Source organism: Siphateles boraxobius, unplaced genomic scaffold (assembly GCF_051911475.1).
Source record: "Siphateles boraxobius isolate OS27281-9 unplaced genomic scaffold, OSU_SipBor_1 9, whole genome shotgun sequence".
Lineage (NCBI taxonomy): Eukaryota > Metazoa > Chordata > Actinopteri > Cypriniformes > Leuciscidae > Siphateles > Siphateles boraxobius.
Genome location: NW_027509219.1, coordinates 32,019,392 through 32,038,499, shown reverse-complemented (window position 1 = coordinate 32,038,499; position 19,108 = coordinate 32,019,392). Strand labels below are relative to the sequence as shown.

The 19,108-nt window shown below is 36.7% G+C and overlaps 1 protein-coding gene across 4 annotated transcripts in view; it reads left to right on the top strand.

The window, feature by feature from the left end:
• Positions 1-19,108, top strand: part of fgd1 (FYVE, RhoGEF and PH domain containing 1) — a 48,066-nt gene that overhangs the window by 12,021 nt on the left and 16,937 nt on the right. Inside the window, exon 1 of one of the 4 annotated variants that reach the window (XM_077224079.1) lies at positions 8,589-8,977. The exons of 2 other annotated variants lie outside the window; for them this stretch is intronic. In XM_077224079.1, coding sequence (XP_077080194.1) covers positions 8,920-8,977 — 58 coding nt within the window. In that variant the 5' untranslated portion in view covers positions 8,589-8,919. Of the gene's footprint in view, positions 1-8,588; positions 8,978-19,108 lie in introns of those variants that run through there. One more of the 4 variants, XM_077224080.1, reaches the window with a different exon arrangement.

Below are 19,108 nucleotides of genomic sequence, written 5' to 3'. Positions count from 1 at the left end.
TATTGAGTGCATAACTGAACATAATTATTTGAAGGTTGACTTTTTTTTTTTGTATTAACACTTCTTTTATTGGTCGGATGAAATATGCTAATTTTTTTAGCTAATTTTTTAATTTTAAAACAATAAAAGACCTGAAATATTTCAGTTGGTGTGCAATGAATCTAAAATATATGAAAGTTTAATTTTTATCATTACATTATGGAAAATAATGAACTTTATCACAATATGCTAATTTTTTGAGAAGGACCTGTATGTGTCCCACTTTTTCATGGATCTTTTAAACATCCCATTTTGTAATTTGTTTTTAAATTAGGTCTTCATTTATTTTTGCTGTTATTCAAGTGCCCTTTATGCCTCAAACATTCAAACTTATTATATTTATATATATGTAGGATAATGTAAAATAAATGGTGTGAAAATCAGTTTTTCCACTGCAAACACAATATAGATTTGTTTTTAAATGTTAATGTACTTGATTACCAATGTAAATGAAAAGCTTATCAAATTAGCCTTAGCATGACAAAGGAGTAGTAATTTTTTTTGAAATTTGCTGAATATTCCAAGTAAAACACAAAATAAGAAATTTGATGTGTGTGTGTGTGTGTGTATATATATATATATATATACATATGATTAGTTAATAGAAAATCACAATATTGTTAGTGGACTAAATAAACTAGTGAGAATAGTGATTTAAGAAGTTATTTTCTACAAGTGCCCATGTTTGAAGTAAGACGGTTAAATAAATAAGACTGCATATTGTGTGTGTGTGTGTGTGTGTGTGTGTGTGTGTGTGTGTGTGTGTGTGTGTGTGTGTGTGTGTGTGCGCTAAAATGCTATCTGCTACTGCAGCTGCGGGCAGAGGATGAGATGAGGGAAAGTGAAGACAGTGTGTCACTGTGTCAGCGTGTGGGAATGCCGTGCTGCTGTTTGAAACCACGGACAACGTGGCAGGACTCAGGAGAAAGAGAGCGGAAGCTTTAATCGCTCGAGAGGGAGCTTTAACCCACTCGCTCAAATCCTGGACGCTTTAATCTGCTCAAGTAAATGGGGAGGGGTTGATAAGTACAGGGATGGGTCTCAAAATCACAAGCTGATTAGACGGCTCACGAGAGAGAGACGAATGTGTGTCTGGAGAGAGGAGGAGGAGGTCTTCGGTCTCTGCTTCTCTACAGCAGAAAATGTAATGAGAGAGGCAGACAAAATACAACACGTGTCCTCTTAACCACGTTTTTTTTCCAGCAGTGAAGGGATGAGAGAAATGCATGCACTCCATGGATTTTCCTATACGTGTAGCATTTTATGCATTTTTTCAGCATGGTCCGCATCCAAGTCCACGTGTGCACTGGTGTCTCTGTATTAATGACAAAACCATATGATATGATTGACCGATGAATCATATTCATTGTGCTCACTGATCTATCGGCCTTATTCATGATAAGAGCAAAATGAATTTCTCTTTTCTATGTAAATTGTCTCATTCAATTCAATGCAGCAGTTAATGTAGAAATGTATGCATTTGAGGGATGCTTTTATCCAAAGTGACTTGCATACATTTGATCAGATCATGCATTCTCTGGGAATGAAATGTATGACCTTGGCGTTGCATGCTTTACTGTTTGAGCTGTGGGAACACTTGCATTATTTATGAAGTCATTGTGCTTGTTTCATGAATGAGACCTTCTACTTTAAAGCGCCGTTTGTTTTTGATATTACTTTTTATGCAGTGGGTAATATAACTGTTTGTGAATGTAAAAGGTCTGTAAAGATTCAAAGATCGAAGTGCACGAATAATGGAGTTATTGTCTCCCAAAAGAAAAAAAACTATTCTGAACTGCCTGAAACGAGTCGTAATTCCAGTCTTACTTCCTGCACAAACCTATGTAGGTTTTGTAACAAATTTGCATAATGCCAGTCTATGATCTTCATTGGATGCCCACAAACAACATCTTTGATCCTCATACACTGTATGTAACTGAGGCCTGGAAGAGTTCATGTCTGGTTCATGTTGTCAACATTTTCGGCTCTGAGAAAGCAAATCCACTTCTAAAGTATTGAGGACTTGGGCTGGAATTGATGCACTACTACATTCAGCTTTCTCGGCTCCATGACTTTAAGACTGTCATTATGAGACTCAGACTCAAATACCAAAGTCAAAGATCACTGAACCCACATTCCAGCCCTGTCTGAGCTGAACAAAGCATTGCATTCCTGACCGCTCACAGAAGAGCTCATCTATACACACAATAGTATCAGAATTAAAATAGAAGCATGGAACGCTTGTAACCGAAGCAAGACGGATTTTCTTTGCAAGAGATAAGTGAAGCTACTCGCAGGAAAAATCAATGGCATCATAAATCTTTTACTCCTCATGCACCATTCTGAAGGTTTTCCTTGAATATCTGCAACCTGGTTCAATCCCTGAGAGAGATGCTTTGAGCAGGATTGATATAGGGAAGATCGTAGAGGTGTAGCGTTGTCTTAAGCCGTTTACAACAGAAACCGCTTTTGGAAACTGATAAAAACTTCCGTGTCCTTTTGAAGTTTATCAGAAATCTGCTTTTTTAACCCTGGTTTACTACATTGTTCACATAATTCTGGTTAGTTGGATGCTAAAAACTGAGTTTCATTGTAAATACAAACTGCTTATTATTCACAGTCACTTGAAAGTCAGCTGAGGCTTGTTTTGAAACGGACCGGATATTATGATTCATGTTTTTAGGATCATGCGTTCTCACAAGTGAGCAGACAACCAGCCCCCTCTATCTGAGAGTGTTGTTAGACATCTGGTAAAGGGGGCGTAACAAGTCCAGCCCTCTGGGAGTGAGTTCGACATGTCAGCAAGCAAACAGCTGAGACTCTCAAGGCCTCATTCGGCCTTACAGCACAGCGCTCACACCAGCTCCATTACAGACACAAGACCCTCCAGTACAACAACAGCCCACCGTAATCCACTGATCCACTTCTTGTCCTTCACTATGCCTGTGTTCAGAATAGCATGTTGCACACTACTATTTGTGCAGTATGCAGCTGTGCAAATGTTTGGTGTGCATGCATGGCATATCTGAATGGCCTTCTATATTTGTATTGCCCTTCCATTTGATCTTCCATTTCCAGTGTGATTCTTGAACCGGAAACATTATTTAGACATTGTTTGTACAGAAAATTGGATTAACAATGCGAAATAACTTTTTTTTCTCATATTAAACATTCAAATTCATGAGACCATGTAATGACAGTTTTGTTTACACTAGCGTTCAAAAGTTTGAGGTTGGTAAGCTTTGTTAATGTTTTTGAAAGAAGTCTCTTATGCTCACCAACGCTGAGCACCCATTTTTGCTATATAAAAGAATGTTTATATTTGAATATACTTTACTTTAAAGTGTAATTTATTCCTGTGATCAAAGTTTAATGTCCAGCATCATTATAGTCTTCAGTGTCTCATGATCCTTCAGAAATTATTTTAATATTCTTATTATTATCATTAATGTTGAAAAACCGTTGTGCTGCTTAAGAATTTTTTCCAGGTTTCTTTGATAAATAAAAGGTTAAAAATAACTATTTATTTGAAATCGAAATCTTTTGTACACTGAAAAATGGGTTTGCACATCAATTTTCATTTAGAAATGATTAGTATCACAAATATTTCAAAGAAATGGTCATTTAAAAAAAATCCTGTACTGTCACCTTTGATCAATTTGATGCATCCTTCTTGAACTATTAAATTATTTAAAAAAATCTTACTGAGCATTTATTTTTTATATATAGTATATAGTGAAGTGTAGTATACTTAAACTTCATTCTGCACAAGCCCCATGTGTGTTAATTACACTAAGGTGATGTGTGTATTTGTCTAATAAAAGGCCAATAAAAGTGCAATGAACGCAGGGAGTGAAGGTCAACCCCATTAACCCTTAGCTCATCCCTCCTGTTAAAACAGTGAACTCTTCTGCTAGTCTCTTATGTTCATCCTGATGTCGATGTATTATTGCCTTGAGATAAACACAAGAGGACGAATACACCTCTAGAGATGATTTTAATTATTTAATACTGGGAATGTATAAACTCACTCATACTTGCAGTGCTATTGCGCTATTATTAGTGCTGTTTTATAAGGCAAGCATCACTATTATTATTATTGCTCATCATGTGTAAGATTAGAGATTTAGACAAACACCTGAGTATTAAAGTATTAAACATTGCCTGGTAACTCGTCCTAATGCGTTGCTGCTACTTACATGAATTATACCTCAAATCATGCGCTTTAATTGGTGTGCTGCTGCTGTTAATATTTATTTACTTCGATTTTATTTTTATGTTTTTAGATTTATTTAATTATGGATGGATGGGTGGATTTATCATTTAATTATTTATAATTTTTATTTAGTTTTTTATTTATTTTTATTTTATTTTTATTTTTTTTGTGCCCATTTTTATCCGCTCACATTTATTTATTTATTTTAATACATTTTTCTATGAAATACATTTAGTTTTATATGCATATGCATATGATTACTTTTCAAATACGATATGATACACCTGCAGTGCATGCTTTTAATAAGCTTCTAAATATGAATGCTGTTTTCCGGTGCACATGAGTCATTGGCCTGTGGCATTTAGACTTGTGATGCCGTCAGTGAGCATGCGCAGTTTGCGCACTTTGCAGAAGTCATAATAATGGGCCGAGTGACAGTAGGCAGATGGCCTTCTCTCTAGGGAAATCAGTGGGGTAAATCTCTCCATTTAAAGCCTACAACCTGTGCCATGGTCTCAGAGAGCAACAGCACTGTGGACCCAGCAGGGGTGAGGAAAATGAAACCGGGAGAGTGAGAGAGGGCAAACCCTGTGCCACGTAATCTCAAGTCATTCTCTGTCAGAGAGGATTATCCAGACCTTTGACAATGGGGAAATACTGCCATCACAAATCAGCCTAGATGCACGCTATAGCATGAAGTGTCTTGTCTGGAGGGAAGCTGTGTGTGAATTGTGTGACCTCAGAGATCAGCAGACTAGTTTCTTTACCTGATGTCAGAGAATTTGTTGTGACACACTTTTATATTCTGTGTCAGGCTTTATTATTGTGTTCTCAGTCTCTATGTCCTGAATTGAATGTTAATCCGGCTTGAAACCCATCTGGATGGATGATTTCGCGGTGGTTTGTCGACACCAGAAGCATTTGCTAAGTCATTGTGCTTATTACTGGAGGTCCACTGTCCAAGATTTCAGAAACCCACAACTTGAGTTCCCTTATAATTATATACACATGTACTTTGATTTTTTGCATTTTTTTATTTGTATTTATTTATTTATTACCTTTCCCTTGAAATTTAGCTCAGTAGCATTCCATTTTCGCTTGTAGATTTGACTACACTTTGAGTGGAGTTAACCTGTGCCAATTCAATTGAATGTGTATGATTTGGAAAGGCACACACCTCTCAATAAAAAAGATCATATATGAAGATGGGAGACACTTACAGAAAGACACACTCCATTTATCTGGGTTATATAGCAGAGTGGCCTCTCCTCAGTGAAGACACACGAAAACCCACTTGGAATTTGCAAAAAAGCAATAAACTCAGACTGTGAGAAACAGGATTCTCTGGTCTGATGATCCTCAGTTCTAAACATCATGTATGGAGGAAATGAGGCACTGCTCATCACTTGCACAATATCATCCCAACAGTAGCAGTATCATGCTGAGGGGGTGTTTTTCAGCGGCAGGGTCTGGTGGACTCGTCTGGGTAGAAGGCAAGCTCAATGCACCAAAATATAGAGATAGCCTTAATCAAAACCTAGTCCAGATCATTCAGAACCTCAGACTGGGCTGAATGTTCACCTCTCAACAGGACAATGACCCTAAACACACATCTAAGACAATGCCAGTGGACAACTCTGTGAATGTTCTTGAGTGGCCCAGCCAGAGCCTGGGCTTGCCTTGAACCCAATCGAACATCTCTAGAGAAACATGAAAATGTCTGTCCGTTGGGCAGTCCCGATCCAACCTGACAGAGCTTGGGAGGATTTTAGGAGAAGAGCAGAAAGTTGCCAAATGTGCAAAGCTCGCTGCATCATACCTAAAAAGACTTGAGTACTGAGTCTTTTTAGGTACAAATACTTATGCAATGTACTTATTTCAGTTTTTCCTTTTTTAATAAATTTGCGAAGTTGTCACAAATACATTTTTTGCTTTGTCATTATGGTGTATGGAGTGTATTGATATCAAAATGTGAAAAAAATGAAGGGGTTCGAATACTTCCGCAAAGCACTGTATATTTAGACATCATAAACTACTTAATTGTGGCTGATTTGTAGTTTTTATCCCAAAAATTGCTCTGTGTTTTCATCCCTTTCACTTCCATCTTATATTTGTTTATGTCGGTAATAAGCATACAAGTACAGTTCATTTCCACTTCTTTGGTAAAAGACTAAAATCTCCTGTACTCAGGTTTTAAAGTCTCCTTGTAGTCAATAATTGTATCCCTTAAAACTCATCTTTGATCACCAAAATGACATATTTCAACTTTTTTTTTCCTGTGAAAAAAAAATTCTACTCAATTTTTCATATCAACAAAAAAATATACTGGGATAACCTGGCTTCTCTCGAGACTCCTCTGCTAGTTCTCTGTTAAGGATATGCTAAAGCCAGCCCTCATCATGAGAAACCAACGACAAAACGTAAAAGTGCCTTACCACTGCCGCAAAATTAATAGCTTACCTTTCACACTTTCCCATCAATTAATCGTGAGTGTCATCTTCTCTTCTACAAAAAAACTAAAAACCGACTTTATTAAACTCTTCATTTTCTTCTGTGTGGGCCACTGATGTGAGTTCACGAGAGCGCCACGACGCATACGCGAGAATTGAGAAGACTACGCTCACGATCATTTAATGGGAAAGTGTGAAAGGTAAGCTATTGATTTTGCGGCATTGGTTAAGGCACTTTTACGTTTTCTTGTTGGTTTCTCACGATTCGGACATCCAGGAAATGCACACTTAAGAACCATTTTAAACACTACATGGAGACCCGTCTGCGTCATCTTCTCAGTTCTCACGCATACGTCGTGGCGCTCTCGTAAATTCACATCAGAGGCCCACACGGAAGAAAATGAAGACTTGAATAAAGTCGTTTTTTTGTGCACAAAACTATTCTCGTTGCTTAATAACTTATAATGTTAAAATTATTATAATAACTTATAATAATACAGTGGCTCAACTTAAGGTTGAGCCACTGTAGTCACTTGGACTATTTTAACGATGTCTTTAGTAACTTTTCTGGGCTGGCAGATGGAATTACCTAGCAGTCTATGAAGGAGTGAGACAGCTCTCAGATTTCATCAAAAATATCTTAATTTCTGTTCCGAAGATGAACGAAAGTCTTACGGGGTTGGAACAACATGATGGTCAGTAATTACTGACAGAATTTTCATTTTTGAGTGAACTACACCCTTTAAGTGTTACGGTTTCTTTTATTCATTTTCCTACGAGTGGCTTGTCTCCTCCCCCTCATACAGTCTCTGGTTAAACTCAGTAAATGTAGATGATGACAGACAGGGTCACGTGCGTGATCATTGGTGATGGCTATTTTTAAGAGAACCTAATTACACACTGCCACACATGCGGTTTAATTATAAGATGGTTATTCCATGAGTCACAGGCCCTTGATCTGTCCAAACCTTACACTTCAAATGCATCAGTTCAATGAATCAACCTACATATAGATATATAACCTAGATATACTACTGAAACCTCTAATGTTGAGTGTTACTGCTGTTTATTTTGCAGTTACAGTTATTTTTTATTTTTATTGAATAAATATGTTTTGTATTTATTCACGTTTTTGTGATTGGAGCTTTTGTATTTTTGTACTTTTATTTATTTGTAAGTGTGCAGCTCAACTGGTAAAGGATGCAAGTACACAAAAGTAACAGTATACTTCCATGTTTTTTTTTATTATTCCTTTAAATTTTGTATTATTCTTTTTTTGTTTAGCATACCATGGTACTACTATATTTTTCTTAGAAATACCTTAGAGAATATTAATTTTAGTAGGCTTGCTGTGGTGTATATCAAAGTACCATAGTATTATTATCTGATATCATCACTGTATTGCCATAGTGTTTAACATAGCAATGCCAAGGTCATTAGTTGATTCGCAGCAAATGCACATGAAAGTATTTCTTCTATACATTATGCATCCTAATGTTTATTAAAATATGTTCCTTGAATGAACTGTAAGTTGCCTTGGGTAACATAATTTGTCAAACAAATAAACATGATGCAGGTGTAATAAAACATTGTATATGGCAAAATACCATATAGTATTGCCAAGGCACTTTTTTGTATAGTCTCCAGTTTGTAGAATTTCGAATGCTACAGCAAATACTGACACAAATGACACAATAATTGTAGCATTTTTGCTTTGAATGGTAATATTAGCTGTATCACAATATATACAGTCCAAATTAAACCCTCTAAACTGTTGTCAAGGAAACAGAGCTGAGGATGGTAAAGATGATTGTGAGGGGAGGAGGGACCCGGTCCTGCTGCTGCTGTGTGTGTGTGTGTCAGGGCAGTCAGCGAGGGGTGGGGGCCGCGAGGGTGCATTTTATTTCCTTATTATATCCGCATTTTCGGTGTCATCATGGCCACCGCTGCAAAAACCTCTCAACTATTCGTTTTAGTGTCATTTTGATGTCATTAACTTGCGTTTTGCGCTGGGTTTGAGCAGTAATCGCGCGTTGGTTTGAGGCGCTGGAGATGCGCGCGAGAGCGCAGATCCTCCTCGCGCCTTAGATCGTTCGCCGGTGGACTGGAGAGGCAACCAGAATTGCGTTTTATTTAGCGTTAATCCTATTGACTTGATTTTTATTTCGTCCTTGAGTGATTGGGGGGGATTGTGTCTCCCCGTTCTATATTTTAATGACTGGTTTCGTATTTTGCTGCGCGATGTACATGGATAAAACCAGTGTGCTTCGGGGTAAGAACCGTTTTTGCTTCTCATATTCTATTTCGCCATATTTGGCGTAATACTGGTTTTATGAACGGAATCGTACTAATTGTTTGGAAATATGCAAGGTTGTATGTTTGCTCATCCAACATCCTAGGCTACACCATCATGGCCGGAAAATCATACATGTTCAATAGTTCAGTGTGTCAGTATGTAAAGTGGGTGTATTCACCATCTGCTGTCTTTTCATTAATAATTTGCATTGACATTGGATTATTTTTAGCATGCATTGTCATAAGATGTGTATTTTAGGTTTGGATGAAATTTTAATGCCTTTTATTCAGATTTTTTTTCCCTTGGTGGAGGGGGATGGGCTTTTACATGCATGAGGGTCAAATTAATGACATACACCTGTGATAGATAAGCATGTCAATGCACATGATGAATCACACCAACATGCACATTTTGAATTGTCTGTGCCGTGCTGCTGGTGCTGCACATACATTTTGCAGGCTGGTGCATCACTGCTGCACACGGATGCAGGGAGACATGCAGTGCAGCCTGACATGTAGAGACGTGTGTGTGTGTGGTTGAGTCTACAGGGGTCTACTACTGCTGTCAACCGACCCCTGAGCTTGCAGTATGCATGCTTTTTGAAGGTTATTTGATGATGCAAAGACAGCGCACACCTGCCATCATTAGGGAATGTGAGCTGTAGGTGTGTTTGTTTGTGTTTCCATGTTGTTGGCAGGGTTTGGCTTTGTGAAATGCAATGTCTGTTTCTTCATACCGTGTCTGATGACAATCTGTTATTTTAAAAGTTAAAAGGGCCTGTATGATACATCAAAACAATGCCTGTTGTCAGATTTCCACAGAGTGGGTGTGCCTGACTACAGGATCCATTTCAGCAATGCGTTCCTTTAGTCTGCTGCATTTCGGAAATGAACTAACTACACTCTTCTGAAAATCCATTCATCCAACTTTCTTCGTCACAAGCATTCCCCTAAAACACTGTGAACTTTCATGGATTTGCTTATGCTCTAGTGTCATGCAATGCATTGAATTATGTGTTGATTTGTTTAGATTTATATAGAAAAGTTTGGAATAGTTAAGTTTTTTTTTTTTAATTGAAAGAAGTCTCTTATGCTCAGCAATGCTGCATTTATTTGATCAAAAATACAGTGAAATATGCTGATTTGGTGCAAAACTGTTTTTAAAGTCCCCATGAAATTAAAATAGGCTTTTAGTATGAATATGTTAGCCTTACTGTGATCTATAAGCTATGTGCTCCTAAACAATGACAAAATTTGCATTTAGTAAGCATTCAAAAATATAGTCTCTCACTTCCGGCAATATGGATCAATGCTTTTGATGACATCACTCTGCACTTCAGCTTCTCATTAGATTTTCTGTCTAATTAAATGCTTTAGAATCTGAAGCTCCGCCCCCTACATTATAAATAGACACTGAAGCTGCGGCTGAAATTGGTCACTTGTTCACACATTTAATTTTTCCTATATGGTGATTGTGAATGGCACGATTCAGACAGTGTAAATATGCTTTCCATTGGGGCGAATGAAGTCTGGTTTTATTAGTGTCACATGAACTGCCGCAGCTCCGGTCCAGAGGCATGATAGCACAGAGCAGATCATGTGTGTGAGTCGGCGCAGATCAGAAAAAGTATCAGACCCTTTTGAATTCTGCACTGTGCTATATTTTAAAGCGATATGGAGGAGTTTAGGAGGATGCTTGGTGAGCAGAATAGACTTCACTTTGCTTCTAAAACATAAAAAAAAGCTTAATTATTCCAAACTTGGTGACTGGTAGTATAGGAGAATGACAGACAGATGTGTGCAGTGGTGTTTTGCTGATGTCTGACCCATTAACAGAAGAATTGACACCTGGTACATGATTGGCATCTGTAGTTCTGACTGCAGTACACTGCAAAAAATGCTTTTCTTACTTAGTATTTTTGTCTTGTTTCCAATGCAAATATCAAACATTTCTTAAATCAAGATGCATTTACTAGTAAAATGACATAAGATATTAAGTCTTGTTTTCTAGGGAAATTAATCAAAATTAAGTGAGTTTTTGCTTAAAACAAGCAAAATGATCTGCCAATGGGGTAAGAAAAATAATCTTGTTTCGGTTTGAATTAAGATTGTTTTTCTTACCCCATTGGCAGATAATTTTGTTTTTGTTAAGCATCAACTCGTTTAATTTTGATTAACAGTTTATGTCATTTTACTCATCTAGTAAATGCTTCTTGATTTAAGAATTTTTAGATATTTGATACACATATAACACATCCCTCTGCTCATGGTGGAATATATATTATCAAAGAGAAAGTTTGTTTTCACTGCTGTTTTTCGTAGCCATGGCGGCCTGATGTTTGCTGTTACGCTTTCTATTCCCTGCATGTTGAGATGAGCAGGTATAAAATCTTGGAGGAGCCCGTTCCCATTCCATATCAGAGTTCATAAAATATTCATGGAAAGTCACATAAGATAGATGAATCAGCAAAGTGATGTGGTTCTAAATGTCTTATTGATCCTGAGTTGACTGACAGGCACAGGGATTCTGACTGGTCATGTTATTGTAACACGAGGAAGCCCTAATCTATATACATCTCCCAACAGACCGACTCATCTCTAACCACAAGCATCCTATTTTATCTTTGTTCCAAAACATAGACAGCATTTTAAGGCTTTGTCTGATGATAAGTGTTTTGCAAGGTAGATGATTGCTGCCGCTTCTAAGATACACTGAAAAAAAAAAAAATGGTGTAGAATTTACTTCGAACAATTTCCACTCAGAAATTGCTAGTAAATTTCACAAATAATTACGAACAAAGTACATTGAATTAAACTTGAAATTTTAAAGTAGAAAGACCGAAATAGTTTTTTCTTGAAAAATATTCTCCAATAATCTTTTTTCTTCTTCTTTTGGGCAAATCATTAAGTAAGAGATCTTCCTCAGAAAAAAAAGTCATTAAATACTGAAAGATATAGATGAATTTGACTATTTCACACAGTATTTGTGATGTTGTAATCGAGTCTCTTTTGCAAAAATGCAGCAAAAAACGTATTATTGGGAATATGTTATTATGTGATGCATAGCTGAATTTTCGGCGTCATTACTCAAGTCTTCAGTGTCACATGATCTTTCAGAAATCATTATAATATGCAGATTTACTGCTCAAGAAACATTTCTTATTATTATCATCGTTGAAAACAGTTCTGGAAACCCTGATACATTTTTTCTCATGATTTGTTAATGAATAGACAGCATTGATAGAAATACATATCTTTTGTAACAACATCAAAGTCTTTAGCCTACTGTCTTTAATGTAAAGCATCCTTTCTGAATAAAAGTATCAAAAATGTCTTTCAAAATAACAATAAAAAATCTTACTGAATAACTGAGAAGGAAGCCACATGGTTTGAATATACTCTCCTGACTTCACGCTGAGTGAAAAGCCAATGAATATGTGTCTGACAAGCTGAAAAGTGTATCATCATTCAAATAAGAGAGTTTCTGTGTTTCGTGTAGTGTAGACATCAATCTGAATTGTGAAGGTGTAACTGCCATCCTGAGATCAGACCCACGGGGTGGAGATTTCTGCAGAGCTTGTCAAATGCGAGTCCGCTGTGCCTCAGTGCCTAGACAGCAATACCTCCACCGTCCCAGAGCTCGTATTTTACAGGCCTCTTGGTACCATTTAGGAGAAGAATTTGACCTTGGTCCTAATGTGTGAATATCTGTAACAGTCACTTCCTTACAGTGCAGGTGCAGGGTTCATCATGTTTGCTCTCCGTCTCCTGATTTCACGCTTCCCTTTGGTTTTAGCCATGTTGGCACTTTCTTTCAGGTGTGATCTTAACAACACTCTGGACTAATTAACTGCTCATTAACATATTCCTAAACGGTTGTATAGATTTACTGGGGACTTTGATTTTTGATTGGAAATCTTTCAAGTCGATTGTTATTGAAACGGCTGCAGTCAATAGGCTCAATCTGACTCTGAATGTCTTCAAAGTGGTGTTGTTAGGGAGGCTGGTCAGGCAGATGTTTTATTGAATCATGGGTAATTCAGATTATGCTTAGACCTCCATCACAGGAGCTTTAGTTCACCAAAAAAGGGAAATTCTGTCATCATTTATTCAACCTCATGTCGTTTCAAAAGATGTATGCCTTTTAGAGGCACCTCACGATCTGATCCGATTCTAAAACAATTCTTGATCTACATTTTTTTCAGTTATTTGACTGTCAATGCTATTTTAGTTTTATTATAGTTTTTATTTATTTGTTTGTTCATTTTAGTTTAGTAATTTTAGTAATTGTTTTTAAATATTATAATTTAAGATTAGTTTATTTCAGTTTTAGTTTTTATTTATTTCCAGTTAATAGTTAATGCTTCAACTTCAACTTATTTTAGTTTATTGCCAAGGCAATATCTCTAATTTTCATTTAGTTTAAGTTTTTCAACTGATATTTATATTTTATTTTATTTCAGCTTTATTTAAATTAACAGATATGTTTTTAATAGTTTTAGTTAACAATAATAACCCTTCTTTGAATATCAAATTTATTTATGCAGTTTTTTATTACATAATTATAATTACTTTTCAATATAGCATCAAAACATACACTACAAGCAAATATAAAATAATAAAGAAACATATTTCAAGCAATAAACAAAATTGAATCAGAATCGTTGAAGACAGAATCACGATGCACCTGATAATCTATGTTTCTTTTGTAAAAAAACTAAATACTATATTTTTGAAGAAGATCTGAGCTGCCACATTAAAATCATTTTGTGACCAGGGCCAGTCAACAAGCTCCAAAAAAGACTAAAAAGTGGCATAAATGTCCTGAACATCTTAACATTTGTTTTTCATATATATTAGGAATAACATGAGGTTGAAGACAACAATGGAGGTGAATTATTCCTTTAATAAACTGCAGCCAAAGCACTTCATGGCTTAATCTTAAGTCTCTGAATAGAAGAGCAGAACAGCATATTTTTACCCCAGTAGTTTGTCTGTCTCCCCTTTATCCTCATGGCCCTAAAAGCCCCCTGTCTGCACTTTATGCCTTCAGGAGAAATGGAGCATGAAAATATCAGTCAGTCAGAAGTAAACATCTCAAAAGAGAAGATGCTTGTATGAAACGTATTTAAGCAGTGCTTTATTTTTGATGACATTCAATTTGTAGTATGAGCATGCATTGCTAGTAATCATTAAAACTAAATGCGTTTGGCTGTACAGGAGGAATTTTCTGTTTCTATGTTTAGATGTCTCAGTGACATTGTGCCTTGATTGACTTTAGGCTTTGTGCCAGTAAATGGAAAGATTTTTCTCTCTCTCTGTTTACTCTGGAAAAAAAACATATGTAAAACTATTTAAATTCTTTTTGAATAGAAATTTAAGATTGATTGAATGACCGAGGAAGCATTTATCGTGGCATTACTATTACTTATACGTAGGGTTATGCATTTGAACAAACTCATAAAACTAAAGGGATAGTTCACCCAAAAATGAAAATTATGTCATAATCTACTCATCGTCAAGTTGTTCCAAACCTGTATACATTTCTTTGTTCTGCTATACACAAATGGCTCGTTTCCACTGAGCGGTACGGTACGGTACAGTTCGGTACGGTACGCAATTATTTGCGTTTCCACTGTCAAAAGTTGTGAATGGTACCAAAAAGCCGAACCGTACCGTACCACTTTTTGGGTACCCTTCCGTTGGGGTACCTAGCACAGTGGAACGGTACTAAAGGGTGGAGCTAGACTCACTGCAGAACGCTGATTGGTTGACAGAGTATCGTCACTTGCGCGAGCTACAAGGGGAATGACAACAAAAGCAGCGCCATTTTTTTAATATACAGTTGGAATATAATAGTATGGTTATTCTTTCACGAAATGTAGTTTTAAGAGTTTTTCAGACGAGAATGTAGTTGTTTAAAGCTCAAATCTGTGGTTTATTTATAATGTTTTATGATAATTTGATCCATTCCAGGCGATCACCGGGCGCTCGGCGCTCATGTTCCCCGCCTGGAACAGCCTTTCCTCGGCTAGTCGTTCTGACATTTGCCGCTGACTCTGTAGTGGTAATTCGTCTTGTGTAAATTTAACGGGTGATCTTTGGTCTCGTGAATCGATAATTCGTTCCCTGGCCAATCGTTTTGGCTGAGGGTTAAGTTAAGTTTCATATATTTAGGCTATTTAACTTTTCCGTTGTAACGTTAATGTTAGACCAGCGCTGAATTTGTATATTTGACTGAATTTTTTGCTTTATCTCTTATTGTATAGCTTCTTGTAACGTTACCTTTTACTTATACTTTTATAATGGCTATTATTGCTAAAACTGAAATTTAACTTTTTAGAGTTTTGTCATTTTTTATTTTATTACAAGATTATCACTGTAATGTTGTTTATTGCAACATTTGTACAAATGCAAATATTGCCAGGAATATGTTTAATATTTTTAAAATTTAAACGAAAAGATGCAGGGTTGTGTTTTATATTTCGTTTTGTTATAAATAGGCTAACGTTAAACATGCAGTAAATAATATAATCAGGTCTATACATTGCCTGAACCACATTTGTGTGCCTATAATGTTTAAAATGTATTTAAATGAAAACGAAAAGAGGCAGAGTGGTGTTTTATAATATATTTCGTTTTATTGTTGCCTAAAATGTACATGCAGAGCGAGCTGAGTGACGCTTTCAAGAACGCGCTGTTCCATTTGGAGAATTACCGGACTCGCGTCCTCGGGAGTCGTTCTGCTGAGAACTTTGCGTACTTGTTATTGAGAAATGCCTAATGTCGGCGCTTGTCTTCTTGTGACAAACATGCTGAGAAGCAAGGACAAGATCTGCTGTATGCCATCCATTAGTGTTTACTTTGTCGCTTTCTTCTTCGCGCGAAAATGACGTTGATCGCTTCTTTCCTGCAAACACCACGCCTATCAAGTAGGGTACTGTTGGCGGTGGAAACGCTAGCCGGATCATGGTTTACTGACCCGACCCGACCCGAACCGTACTGTACCGTACCGTACTGCTCAGTGGAAACGAGCCAAAAGGAAGATATTTGGAAGAATGTTTGTAAGCAAGCAGATCTCGCCCCACATCGACCATAGTATTTTGTTTTTTACAAACATTGTTCCAAATATCTTTCTCAAGTCCCTTTCATGCCGGTACACATTGTACGATATTGGGCTGTCCTAGACGAAAGATGACCAATCGTGGAGGTTTCTGTGGCCGTGGCTCCTAAACGGTGGTCCTACATCGTACAGTGAGAGGTTCAAAGATGGCCGTTGTCATTGTGACAGTGTCAGAAACTTAGCATGATCATCACAGTGCGTTTGCTGCTACGACCTACGTCTACTAAATAGCCAATAAAAATGCAACATGCCGCTAAAACTTCTCCATTTGCAAAATTGGCATGCCAAGTTGGCCTCTTTTCCCTAGCCATGATCATATCCATAATCCATATTCTTCTCTTTCGCTTCCTCCTCTTTTTTTCAGTGCACATATAAAAACCACAGTTGCGATTCATCTTGATCTATTTGATTACCACTAGCACATACTGATGATGTTTTATTCATCTTTACTAACTTGTGCCGTGGCCTATGATTCAATAGGTGTCATCATCGTACAGTCTACATACATGTCGTACCCAAGTTTATTAGATCCATGTGGTACAGTGTGATTTGTAAAGATCTTAGGATTGCTGAAATTGCTGTATAGCAGGCATAAGGCAAATAATTTCACTTGGTGACCATCTTTAAAACGCAACTCTTATCTCTTTGAATGGTGAAACATCAAATTGTCCAAAGCTGTTCACCAAGATTACGATTACATTTCATATTTGAAATCGCCAATGAAATCTGACAACAACTGTCTTTTAAATTTTGTTTCTAAATAAATGCTAAAATCATGGCAAAAAATAATAATTTTTTAGGCTGGACCAGCCAATGTGTACATGTGCGATCATAAGCGCGCATCTCAGAACACTAGCGGCAGCTGTAGTGACAAAACTGTGAAATAGTGAAAAAAAAACTTACCAACTGGCGATTGGCTCTGTTATTTAGAAGACTTATTTTACCATATTGTGCGTTGCAATTTCTCCCATTCATAGTAATATGAGTGCACCGTCTTTGTATATCTATCTTTGGTTTAGCTTACTGTACTAAAATAATGACAAAAACACAAAATCAGAACTAATTGAAAATATTCATAAATATGAATAAAATCTATTAATCACTCAATTATATGCCTACTTAAAAGAGCACTTTAGCAACCATAGCATAGTATAGTCCTGATATTTGTAACAAAAGAAGATTGTGTTTATCTGCCCTTCAAGTTGATGTGTTTTGGCTGGGCCTGTTCTTTTGATACATATTTAATCCGTCCCGACTCAAATGGGCTTGTAGGTCACAGACAGCACACATCCCTTTCCCATACAGCACATGGGGAAAAAAACATGCTCTGCAAATCCAAAACTGCGGCTAGGATAACTCTGGTTTCTCCTTCGCTAGCCTTTCTTCACCTTTAAGTAATTTTGCTGGAGCATGTGGAAGTCATTTCAGCCCCCTGCCTGCACTAGCTGGTATGAGTGTCACCATATGGAAGCAATTAGCTCTTTGTAGGGGGACAGACGAGCTTTTTTTAAAATGGCTACGTCATCTACAGCGTCCCAACATCTGACCCGTCTGTGCCCCTTTAAGAAATTCCGACTCGATTTTTTCCTGTCCACGCAAATATCAAACTCCACTTTTGATCATTTTAATATCAAAGCCCATGTTCAAATCGCATTTACTTTGCCTCGTTTGTAGTGTGTGTAAGCTCTGAATTTTGTTATGTCACTAGATCCATCTCAAAATGTGTTACACTGATTGAGCTGAACAGGCAAATATACACAGTTGAGACTAGCACTTTAACACACTGACCTACTTAACACACGATGGCACAACAAGGGCGCAGGGCGCTCAACTGCTTACCCAGAAGTCTTTTTACACAGTTTGATGTCATGTTCACATTGTCAGCACAAACCAGTGAGTAATTTAAGCCCAAGATTGATGTGGAGTATTTACTTGGACTTATCGCAGGATCTGGACTCACAGTTTATTGAGCCAGAGGTGGTTGGTGTGAAAACGTGTTGTACATTTATGCTTTCTGGCATTCAGATACATCACTCAGCCCAACTGTAATCCATTACGCCCAGCCGGCTCCATTAAATTAGGCTGAATTGAATTTGCCTGTCTTGTTTTCTTCTCTCCTGTTGGTTCTTAAAGTGTTTGCTGTCTGAGATGATCATGCTAGTAATGATGAACCTAAGACATGAGGGTATACCACTAACCAGTTAGTTTTTAAATCAACTTTTTGAATGGATCTAGTTGCCTTGTATTGAACTCTTTGCATTATTGAAAAATGAATTAAACATTTATTTTTTATTAAAAACTAATATTTTCGTCCTGATTAAAATTGGGTTATTTACACTACTATTCAAAAGTTTGGGGTGAGTTGATTTTTTTAAAAGAAATTAATACTTTTATTCAGCAAGGATGCATTCAATATATCAAAAGTGACATTAAAGACATTAACAATGTTACAAAAGATTTCTGTTTCAAATAAATGCTATTATTTTGAACTTTCTATTCATCTAAGAATCCTGAAAATATTAAGCAGCACAACTCAACATTGATTATTATAAGAAATATTTCTTGAAACAGCAAAACCGCATATTAGAATAATTTGTGAAGGACCATGTGACACAGAAGACTGGAGTAATGATGCTGAAAAAACTTACCGACCCCAGACTTAGTGATAAACAATACAAGTCATTATGCACATAATATGAAACAGTCCGTCTCTGTAAACTGATCATAAATACATTATATTTTTGTATAATTTCCTCATCATTTTGCTGACTTTTTCAAACTTTGTTCTGGGAAAAAAACTAGAAAATCATCCTAGAAACTATTTTGATGGTAAATGTTGTTAGGAGATGTATGAACCGTGACAGGCTATTTTGGTCTTGAATTTGAATTACTCGTGTCACTTACAACTGTTGTTTCATTTCATCTATTCACATTTTCATCCCTGATCGGAGCTAATTGTATTGTCTACAAACACTGTTTTTATAT